The sequence below is a fragment of the Mus caroli genome, unplaced genomic scaffold (genome assembly GCF_978045245.1).
Source record: "Mus caroli unplaced genomic scaffold, Mus_caroli_1 scaffold_7, whole genome shotgun sequence".
NCBI lineage: Eukaryota > Metazoa > Chordata > Mammalia > Rodentia > Muridae > Mus > Mus caroli.
The window spans coordinates 56,820,001-56,832,046 of NW_028227262.1; the positions used below are offsets into that span (position 1 = coordinate 56,820,001).

Consider the following 12,046-nt stretch of genomic DNA (forward strand, 5'->3'; position numbering starts at 1 on the left):
TGAAATAAATACCCAATAAAAAATGTTGAAAAAAAAGGAACTGGAAATTCCACTTGACTTGGTTGATGAAGGGATTTTAAGGTTTAGGAAAATTGCAATACTCGATACACTGGGTGAGTGTACACTCGAGTGTGCTTTACACTGTGTAAAACCCAGTCATCCACAATGGGAAGGCCCAGACAATGTGACTTTCACCAAGCCTTTCAGATACAAAATGGTGAGAGGACACCATCACATCTGAAGAGCACTCTGTCACTCTTTTCCTTGTGCCAGACCTTAGGGTCAAAGATGCTGCTGCTCAGATGAATTAAATATGGTGGATTTAATCAGACCCCAAATAGCAGGGGCTAGGTAGCAGTACTGATGCACCAAAGGCAGGGGATCGTAGTTATCACAATGGACAACATATGTCCACAATGGCTTGATCCATAGTGGTCAGCACAGGCAAAGAGATTTTATGGTGGCATGACTTGTGGATCTGGCTCACCAGGCCTGGTGTTGCCATGTGTGAAGTAGATAAGAAGCCTACTGCATTTTTGTTTGATCTGTATAAGCAGAAAAATCCTCAAATGAAAGACTACATTGGATTATGGCAAGAGGGAATCTTGGTCTGTGAAGCAACTTCTGACTTAAGCCAGCTTGCAGACCAGATCCCTTTGAATGAAGGGAAGGCCAGATACCCCTGAAGAAGAACTTTGCTAAAATTCTACTGTTAGCCTTTCGTTAGTCCTTCTGCAGAGGGACCTATGGCCTTTTACACAAATGCACACAAATCCTAGCTCCTGGCATCCCATATTCCTCAGGATTCTAGAAGCTTCTCCAGAAACCCCAGGACATTCCTGCCACCTTCTCCCCCTCCCACCTCAAGGTGGTTGGTTAAGAAATCTTAGCTAGATTTCTAAGACATACTCATCCTTTCCCTGCCTCCATCTTGCACCTGACACTATTCTTGCTAGCAGCTGGGGGACCCTGCCCAAGCCACTCTGGTAGTGGCCATACTTTGCTCAGCACCTCTGTGGTTCCTCCTCCCTGGAGTAAGAGCCAAAGTTCTTCCAGGACCCCAAACTCCTCCCACAAGGTTGTTGCTCCATTATGACTCCCCTTCTGCCACAGTGCTCCCTACTCCTTTGTCCTAGTCCTCCGAGACCTAGAAAATCCTTGTCCGGTCATTGCTGCAAGTGTGTAACCATCCCAGCCAGGACCTTTGCTTAGGAGGCTTTCCTCTCAAGACATCTGAATGGCTCGTCTCTCACCTTCCTTCAAGGCTTTGTTCAAAAGACACCTCTGCAATCAGGCTCCCCCTTCACTGTCTCCACAGCCCCTGTCACTACTGGACACATCATACTTTATACTGCCTGGGTCTGATGTCTCTCTCCTCACAGGACAAGGGATGATTTCCTGTCTGGTCCATTGCTGTGGTTAGGTAGCAGCCACACACTCCAGTGCACACAAATATGTTGCATTGCAGAGAGAAGAAACGTGTTGCCTGGGGGAATTAGGGGTTTTAGCTGCCACCTAAGTGGCCAGCTTGGCAAACCTTACTCAGCGGTCACTGGTGGCTTCAGAGGATATAGTGGAAGCCTGACATTCTATTGTTATCTCCTGTAGAAGCTACCTTCTCAAATGCCTGACATATACAAACAAACAACAAAAAGAAAGCCCCAAATGCCTGACAAAAGCAAATTAAGGAGGGAACGTCCATTTATCATGGCAGGAAGTCATGACACTCCTGTTTTCCCCAAGAACATGAAAACAGTTTGCCACGTCATCATTTCCATAGCAGGAGAGCGTCATGACGAAGGCTGGTGTGCACTTTCTCCTTTACACGTAGTCTGTAGTCCTCAGCATGGGGTGTGGTGTTACTCTTATTTGGAGTGGGTCTTCTCAATTAGCCTAACATAGATAATAACATCTCATGGGCCTGTCCAGACGTTTGTTTCCACAATCAGGTGAAATCCTATGAAGCTATGCACGAGCAACTATCATGCATCCTATTCCTTTTCTCTCTTCTCATTTCCTGTTTTAATACAGGTCTCAAATGCAAACTGTGTAATCAAAAGATTTGAGTTTAATGCTTTCTCGAGGGGCTGCATCAGCTTGCTTTTCCACCAGCCATGACAAAGGCTGTGACACTGGGCAAATGACTTAGCATCTTGGTGTTTTGATTTCTACTTCTGAGAAATGACAGAACAACAAAACTTGGAGACACCCCCAGACTTCAACACGTACTATATCACAGTCAGCATCAATTCTCTGTGGTCATGGTGAAGAAGAAGCAAGCAGAGGTGAAACAAGAAGAGACGCCATAACTGAAGCCACACAAGTGCTGTGAACCAGCCGTTCACAGAGGAGCAAAGGTGATACAATGTATATGAAAGCAGTGTGGCACAGGCGTGTACCAAACAGTGAATCTGCACAGGACTTAAGCTTGTCACTTAGGCTAACTTGGGATGGGTCTTAGGCCAAAGGGTAGAAAGTCAGACTACAAAACTCCAGAGAAAATCTAAATAACATTGATTATGACAATGTCGTTTAGCTACAACAGCAAAGATGTGACCCATGGAAGAAAAAGTTGCCAAGCTGAACTTAATTAAACTTAAAATTTTCTGCTCTGCAAAACATAATACCAAAAAAAAAAGAGAGAGAGAAGACAGTCACAGACTGTAAGAGAATGTTTACAGAATCCATATCCAATAAAAGACTGTTGTCCAAAGACTGAACACAGTGAAATAGTATTTGCCTAGCACATGCGCAAAGCCCTAGGTCCCATCCCAGCTCTGGGGGAGGGATGATTTATATCTATCTATCTATCTATCTATCTATCTATCTATCTATCTATCTATCTATCTATCTATCTATCTATCCATCTATCCATCCATCCATCCATCCATCCATCCATCCATCCATCCATCTATCTATCTATCTATCTATCTATCTATCTATCTATCTATCTATCTATCTAGATATAGATATATACATATATATGTGTGTAGTCTTATATATAAATATATACTGTACTATATGTAATTTATATATTATATAACATATAATACATGTATGCATGTATAATATTTATAATTACATATAATATATAATAAAACATATATTATATAAATATATAGAGAGATGACAACCTCATTAACAAAACAGACCAAACACCCAGTGATACTGCACTTAAGAAGAGATACTGATGTCAAATGACTTGTAGAAAGAAACCCATTAGAGAAACACAGTTTAAAGACAATGAGGTAGGTACCATTACCTGCCTATTAGAATGACCAAGAGCTGGGCCTAGGAGATGGCTCAGTGGGCAAAAGCACTGGCTGTACAAGCTTGAGGAGCTGAGTTCAAAGCTCTTCCACTGTCTGGGGTAGAGGCAGGAGAATGGCCACAGCCTGATGTAGGTTAGTGAGACTTTGTCTTCAGGGGAATGAGATGCAGCATGATAGAGCAGGACACCCAATGTCCTCCTCTGGCCTCTCTGAATGCACAACTGTGCACACTCACATGCACATGCACCACTCAAACTCTTAGTTTGCTTTCTATGTCTGTGGTAAAGACCATGACCAGAAACAACTTGGGGGAGAAGGGGGTTATTTGGCTTACACTTCCATATGACTGTCCACACCATCAAGGGAAGACAGGGCAGGAACCCAGAGGCAGAAACTGAAGCAGAGGCTGGCTATAGTGAAATGCTGCTTAATGGTTTGTTCCTCATGACTTGCTCAGCTTGCTTTTCTAGATGATCCCAAACCACCTTCTCAGGGGTGGTACCATCCACAGTAAGCTAGGTCCTCCAACAATAGTCATTTTAAATAGAATATCTGAGCTCACACACACAGATGGCTGGGGCAAGGGGGTGGTGTGTGCTTCAGAGCCTATGTGTCAGATATTACACTCAGGGTGGCTGAAATAGAGCCTGCCACCTTTCTACATGCACCATGCCATTTCCCATTCCAGCTATCTTCTTCAAAATGTGGATCACATCCTCCAAATGGGGTTTTTAACTCATTAGTGGGCCATAATCTGCAGCTGGAAACCCCCTGCTCAGGTCCAGAGAAGGATGAGCTAAGACCCAGGGCACATGGCCACAGTAATTCCCCAGCCACCATTTTCCACCCCAGGAACCCCTCAGCCTTCCTTTTCCAATTTTCTTTCCTTCAAACTAAACCAGCAGTGGGCACAACTCAGTCTCTCCCACATGTGAACTGACAGCTTTAGGGCAGCTCAGAGTTTCCTTTGAGCTGGGGAGCTGATGGGGCTGAGAGAGGGTACCCACGCTCCCTGATTGAGGTCATTAGGAAGCATCGGGCAGAGGAGCCTGAGCTAGGCTAGGCTTTCATTTCCAAAGGCTGGGCTGGAGGAGGGAGATTGTACAGATATGGGGATGCTATTTCTGCTTGGCTGGTAGCCAAGCTCCTTAACCCTTCCTGATGCTGGAGCCTGGGAGACAACCCACAGGTAGGTGGGCCCTGCTAGTGTGGAAAATGGCAATGGGGGATGTGCTTAATAATTATAATCTGTTCTCATATACATCTTCCAAACCCAAGCTAAAGGCATTCACTGCATTATATCTGAGGTTGCTATCCTAGCCCGGCACATTTTATGGATGAAGACATGGAGACCCAGAAGCCAAAGCTGCTTGCCCAGTCTCAGCATGGCTGGGAGGGAGAGTGTAGGGGATGGCTTTACTTTATGAAAAAGATACTCAAGGGTCTTAGGTGAGAGGCACCAGGGACCTCAGCCACTAGCAGCTTTGCATTGTGGTGCGCCCTGACGGCCTTGGGTCCACATGCTGGCCTTCTGGTGGACAGCCTCCCCCTTCCAGCTTCAGGTCACTCTAAGCATCGATGGGCGTCATTTCTGCTCAGGTCCCCACGGCACTCACAGGCCCTGTATCTTGGCCCTGGGCCTTTTGTGGTAAGAAAGCGACCTTATGCTTTTATCTGGTGTCACAGCTCTGAGGTTGAACCCATTGATTGTTGGGTTTTCTAGGTAAAGAAGGCATCTGCAGTGACTCCGTTTGATCCTTTCCTCTCATGTCCTGTCCCTTGCTTTCTTTTGTGGAGGGCTCAGGTCTCCAGCACACATTATTTTTGGTAGTGCTGGCGGCAGCCTTGTCTTCTTTCTAACCTCACTGGCATTTAATGAGTCTGTGTGAAGCAAGTGTTTGCTGAAGGTTTTTCTCATCAACCTTTTAAAGTTAAGGTGTTAATCTAGTTTTGGTTTTCTGAGATTGTATCTGCTGCATTTCCTCACAAGTGAAGCTAGTGTTTGGGTTTTTTTTTTTTTTCTTTATTATATGGGGAGTGACCTTGGACCAATTTTGTATGTCTAGGACAAACCTTATTTGGACATAATACATTATTTTAATATTGCCTAACCATTTCTAAAAAATGGTTCTGAGTATACTTCTGCCACTTTATGTTTATATAAAGTGACATTCTTAGCATTGATGATCCTTATAGCATTGACGATTATAAAATGAGAATACCTATCAATTCTGCAGATCTGACAAGCTTTCTAAGTTTTACAGCATTGAATATTCAGGCAAGATTATGTAAAATACATAAACACACTCATTGCACAAAGATGCAAAGTTGCTTTCATCCTTAACAAATGTAAAGTCACATGTTTTTAAATACATTTTTTAATTATTATCAGTAAATGTTAGATTTGCATACCTATATGCCCAGGGTTATGTAAAAAAAAAAAAAAAAAATTTCTTGGTCCCAAATGGGAAAAGTTTAAGAAGCCCTACACTAATCACAGCTCAGACAATCCAGCACCTTCCTGTCTTTGTAAGAGCCACTGTGGAGGGAAGCCTACACATTCTTCTGGCATTTCCATAAAGTAAGCTTTCCTCTTCTCTACCCTTTCCTCCTCTTCCTCCTCCTCCTCCTCCTCTTCCTCCTCTTCCAGGAGCAACCTGATGATGTTGCTCTGGACACTCACTGCCTGCTTTGCCAGTGGGAGGTGCTCCTATTCACAGGCACACTCCCCCACCCCCAACCCCCAGCTCTCCCCACCCCCCTACCTCCACTCCACCCTGCTCCAGGGCAATAAGCATCCTGCATACCTCCAGGACCTGCCTTGCCTCTTCTCCTGTGCACAGAGCACTAACTACTTAGCGTATCTCTGTGAGCACAGCTGAGCAACAGGGCCTAAAGGCCAGAGAGGTGCAGGTCTGAGGCTTTATTTCAGACTGTCGTCTGAGCAGAAGCTTTGGTTCTAACCTTCACCAGGTTTAGGGGTATCTGTCTACAAGGACAGAACAGAACTTTAGCCCTTTGCCTTCTTGCTCTTATCTGTAAAATACATCGCCAAATGCTGCCTGGAGTTTGGGACCTGGACTCTACTAGGCACAAAGGCCGAGGCAGACCTTCCACAAGCTTTGCTATGGGGATATGGTTCCTACCAATCGTACAGTCTTGAGATCTCCAGCTCTCTCAGAGGTAAGGGACAAGGCAGCAAGCACCCAAGAGGAGAGCTGCCTGGGGCCTCTGGATGCTGATAAAAGATGCTCCAGGACCATGAATTCAGGAAAATGAGAACCCAGTCTACCCACACGTTCCATTGCTGGGCTAAATGGGAATGAGAGCCTGCAAGGTGTCTGCTGGACTCTGGCCTTCAGCCCACTCCTCCTCTTCCTCTTGTTCTCCTTCATCCTTTGGCATCCCTATCTGCCCTTCCATCCTTCTCTCTCCTGCCCGCTTTCTCATCTCTTTTCACCATTCCTTCAGTCTCTTCTCCCCCTTCTGTGTCCTCCTCTCTCCTCTACTTTCTATGAGAAGTCTTTCCCACTCAACAGAGGATGGGAGACAGTCCAGCCCCTGCTGAGGCTCCCTAGGGTTGCTGAATGGTTGAGCAGGCAGTCCCTTGGCTGTGAGACATTTGTTCCCCAGAACGGTCTTCCCAGGTTTACTCCTGGCCACAGAGAAAGCTCTGAGTTGGGGGGTAGCAAGTTTTTAAGAACCCAGCCTGAAACTAACCATGGGGACTTCTGGCCTTCTTGGAGTCAGAGCGGGGCCTGCCCCCCACCCCACCGCCTCATCCAGACTCTGGAGGCACATGCATTTATTAAAGGGGGGTGGGAGACCAGGAGGTGGGGCTGGGTGTGGGGAAGGCATTGCTGGCTACCCAGTGTCACTTCTTAGAGTTTGACTTCTTAAAGCCAGCAGTCCTCTTACTGCTCCTCCTCGTTTTGGTGAAAGGCTGCAGTTCTATTTCAGGCGGTTTGACCCTAAATACACAATGGGAAAATGCAGGTGCTAGACATCAAGGGAAGGGGCAGAAAGCCTGGCTTAGCTGATGAGGGTGTGACCCTAGAGGGAGAGTGGCAGGGGACAGATCCCTCTTGGGCCCGTAGTCTGATCCTAGCACTTTTCTATCTTTCTGGAAAGGGGGACACTGCAGAATTGGTATTTGGTCCCCTGTCACCATCACCAAGAAACTTGCTGGAGTTGAGAGCCTCCTCCATCCTTCTGACAGATGAATCTGGGACTTGGGGCCTTGCTACAAAGTGTACAACCCTGACACCCAGTGGGACACTGTGCAAAACAAGGCTGTCATTCAAGGGCTGGGGTAGCCTACACCCATAGGGACACAGATTACCAAGGCATAAGGCATGCTATGGAAGGCCTTCATGGCCTGTGTCCAAGCTGGGGAATTCTGTAATGAGCCATCGCTAATCTACCAACTAGAGTCATGGGGAAAACATACTTCTCAGGGGAGGGAGGTGGTTCTTTTTCTACTTTGTCCACAAGCGCCACTGAAGAGACACTGCCTTCATAATCATCAGATGGGGGCTTTTTAGTTGACTCAGTATCATCCAGGTTTGTGACATAGGTTGACATGCTGCAGGGGAGGGTGACAAGATGACATAGCTTAGGGGGTTCAGAGGTGAGAGCCCAGAGTTCACCGAGTGCTATCCCACCCTGTTCCAGACACCAGAGGGACTAGCAGAGCACTCTTCTTCCCAGTTGTTACGAGGGAGAAAGGGTTTGTTCTTGGAACCTGAGGACCACTGGAGGTCAGTTTAACTTCTGTGAAGAACTGCATAGCGCCCCCTGCCCCCATGCTACCAGCTCCTGGGTCCATACTACACTGAGCATGTGCAATGCCCACAGGTTACAGATGGCTTTGCAAAGCAGCAAAGGAGAGCTAAGTAGAGGCCATCATGCAGTGCTGTTGGCCAAATGTATCCCCCAAATTCATATGCAGAAATCCCAACCCCAGGGCCCCAGAATGTGGCATCAGTAGAGACACAATAGTTGAGATATAGTCGTTCTGGAATAAGGTGGGCCCCTAATCCTGCATGACTAGTGTCACATCAGGGTAGTACTGTCACCAAAGCCAAAGAGAGGCGAGAATGTGACTTGAGAGGGACTATGGCCCACCTATACCTGGGTTCAGTCTCCAGTCCCAAGAACTGAGATGGCACACCTCTGCTGCTTAAGCCATACGGTTTGGCTATTCTGGATGCTTTAAAAGCGTCATGCCTGCAGGGCAAACAGATCATTGACATGAACTGCACTCAGTTCTCAAAACTGGCAGTCCATCATCAAGGAGCCAAAAGACTGAGTGCCTACTGACACTCATGGATGACATCCTCGTAGATGGCAACCTCTCACTCTTGTCACATGGCAGAATGGGGACACTAGCTTGTAGGTATTAACTCCACTCGTGGCGTCTCTGCCCTTGTGGCCTAGACACTTCCCAGAGTCCACTTTCCTAACTCCATCACTGTGGAGCTAAGGATTTCAGCACATGAACCTGTGGAACATGGCAGCTTGCTACAGCCGCCTCTCTTCACTAGTCCCTGGCCACCTCCTGTTGTGACTCAGCTGGCCCCACCTCTTCTAAGGTGGGCAGAAGAGAGGGGTGCAGTACAGTGACCCAGGGGTGAAGAACCCCCTCATAACTGGAAGCACCCACAGCACAAGCAAGCCTTCACTTGATAGTTTATAAGATGCTCTGTCCTTCATAGATTGCCTGTGGTTTACCAAGTGCTGTTGGGCACTGAGCATGGTTCATGGCAGCTTGCAAAGTGCTCTGCTGCTTGGGAGGAGCAGGTCTGAGAGCAGGCCCAGCAGTTTCTGAGACCATGCCCTAGTTCTCTAGGGCACTCAGTAGCTCCCAGTACCCACTGTGACTTATCAGGGATATGGGCAATTTACAAAGGACTTTGTCTTTCACACATTTCATAACTGTTCGCTGTGTTCTCTGTGGTCCACTGAACACATTACAGTTTGTACAGCATTAAGTTTATGGGGCCAAGATGGTTTTCAAGTTGTTTTTGTTACTGCAGAGTATGGCTGTTTCTGGTAGATTTTGATTGTCTCCTGTAAAAACAACCCTGAGATGGTTATATCCCATCCCTTCAGGCCATGACCGAGGTACAGAGAAGATAAAGGTCATGGTTGTAGTGTAGCCTGGATTTGCTATTTATGGCACATCCCTTTCCTTGCTGGCCCTCAGTTTCTCCTTCCATAAGGTGTACGTGCTGTGTGCCAGGATCTCCTAGCTTAGGGTCCTGGGTTGCTATTCTATGCACAGACACCCAACCAGACTCTAGCAATAGAGAACAGAGAACTTGGAGCCCACAGTTCCACACTCCTCTCTCTGATGACCATGTCATGTTCTATAGGCAGCAAAGGACCCCAAGATACCACAGGCACACTTGCAAGTGTTACACAACTGTGTACTCTGCTGCCACAAAAGGAAAGTAAAAGCAGCAGCAGCAGCCTGACTAAGATCTCCCTACTGAGCTTCCATAGCAGCAGGAACAGACAAACAAACAAACAAACAAACAAATCCCTGTCTTTCAAGTGTCCCTGCCTCTGTAGAAAGTCTTCTCAACCTGATGGTGAACTGCTAACAACTTGGGGGGGGTGTAAGTATTCTTCTCCCTCCCCAATCAGATTTAACAATTCTTCCCTGACTGATCCTATTTTTCACTTTATTTGCATACCCACATTCAGCCAATCAGGGTCCAGCGGGTACCCAGTACAATCGGATGTTCTGGGGATTGCAGAGACAGAACTGTTGCCAGAGGGAGGAATCAAAAAAGGGAGACTTCGGGTTGGGCTGCAGCCAGTTGTCCATCCTCACTGAAGGAAGGCCACTCACTCTCAGTGATGGCTGCCTTCAAGACAGGCAGGGGACAGAACTGTCCCTATGCACAGAGTCCATTTGAGCCCCTACTTCGGCAGCAGGTGAGAATTCCTGCTTGAGCTGCTTCCGGCTTTCCAGCCCTGCTGCTCTGGGTGTCCCTGCTGTTGGCTAGCAGATTTGTTCTGCAAGGGCCTGCTCTGGGTTGATGTCCTGAAGCCCTCTAAGAATGTTTAAGCTGTAACACTTCTCAGAGCTGAAAGAGCTCTTGGCTAGCATCTTTCTGCTACCAAGAACTCAAACCGGATCCATTTAAATTGTCAAAACCCGTGTGCCAACCAGTTTAAGGATGTTTCATCCAGTTTAAATCTGTTAATCCCAAATTGGCAACAAAGGCACCTCCAGGTGGTTGTCCTCAGTGGCTGCCCACTCCATCCTTGGAGGAGGGTGGGATAAGGACCAGGTAGAGGGAGGCAAGGATGTTCCCATTAGCCATTTCTCTACTACACTGGGGCCTCCTATACACACAGGCACCTTTGGAGCCTGCTGCAGGTTAAGCCCCTTTGTGTTTCTAGGGTACCAACCATTTTCTCTGTCTGGTCTGATCTCCCATTGGCTCAGCCTCCATGTATATCTCACACTACTCTATCCTGGTCCCTCTTGTAGCTACCTCCTTGGTAGAGTATGAACGTGGCAGGGTAACACCTCTCGGCTCACAGATACTGGTGCTTACAAGCCACATTTGACCTCCCTTTGCTGTCCCCAACCCTAGTGAAGAAGGCTGAGGGTAAGTGTCATTCGCAGTGTGTGCAGGTGGACACAGACTCACTCAGGCTGCTCATTAACGACCACATTCTACACGTGCTTCCCTCTGAGCACTCCAAAACCCTGAGGTCATGTGGTGGGACCTCCACAGACTTCCCATGAATGGATTCGCAACCTCAGGGTGAAGCATACTGACAAAACCCAAATCAGCTCCCCAAGGGGAGCTGGCGTCACGCTAGAAAACTGCATCTAGGCATGGTGGCACACACCTTTAATCCTAGCACTTGGAAAGTAGAGGCCAGCATATCTCTGAGTTTGGGGCCAGCCTAGCCTACAGAACAAGTTTCAGGACAGCCAAGTCTAACAGAGAGGAGCCATGTCTTGAAAAACCAACCAACCAAACAAAAAACAAACAAAGAAACAAACAAGATAGACATCTTTAGGTCTGTCTGTGTGGGAATGGACTTAACTTGGTGCTGTGGGGGTGTTCAACAGGTGGCTCAGGTCTGCATACAAATATTACAGATAACAATTATCCTAAGTTTGATCATTGTTTACCACTTAACAGATCTTGTTCACAGACACTTTTTGTGGAATCCTTAAGAATTTGCAAGACTGAGTGTTATCTTCATTTTAAAGGCAAAGAGACAAAGATTTGGGAGCCCACATGACTGCTTGACAGTCACCAGATAATACAGAGTAAAGCTCTGTATTATAAACAAATCATAAAGATATGTTGTATTATCCCAACTGTGTCTTGGGACCCCTGACCGAGCAAGTTTCACAGGAGCCTGCACCACAGATCACAGTGGAATCTGGAACCTGCTAGTGCTCGCTGGACGCAGACCTTAGCATAAAGCTCAGGCTCCTCCTGGACCAGACTACAGTGTTCTGAGCTCAGAGAAGGCCTTCTACCACTCACCAGTGCCAGCTTGGACACGCTTAGGAGGAGGCAGCACCTAGGTGTTTGCTCATACCTAAGCCTCCTCCACCAGTGACTGTATCTGTGAGGCCCTCCTGGCAACCCAGCAGAAAACAAGCTGAATGTGTGCATAAGCTGCAGATGAGGGGGAAGGCTGGACCTCCTGCCCCAAAAAGTGTGTTTCCGATATCTCCAGCTGAGTGGGTCACTGGGCAAAGAAGCAGTGCCTTGTTTCTCACACCGCCC

At 47.2% G+C, this 12,046-nt stretch overlaps 1 protein-coding gene across 1 annotated transcript in view; it reads right to left on the reverse strand.

The window, feature by feature from the left end:
* Positions 1-7,067: 7,067 nt before the first annotated feature.
* Fam194c (family with sequence similarity 149 member C) overlaps positions 7,068-12,046 on the reverse strand; it is a 57,776-nt gene continuing 52,797 nt past the window's right edge. The window contains exons 17-19 of the mRNA XM_021165293.3: positions 8,406-8,501; positions 7,723-7,857; positions 7,068-7,243 (exon numbers count right to left, since the gene is read on the reverse strand). Of these exons, the coding sequence (XP_021020952.1) occupies positions 7,147-7,243; positions 7,723-7,857; positions 8,406-8,501 (328 nt within the window). The 3' untranslated portion in view covers positions 7,068-7,146. The remainder of the gene's footprint in view (positions 7,244-7,722; positions 7,858-8,405; positions 8,502-12,046) is intronic.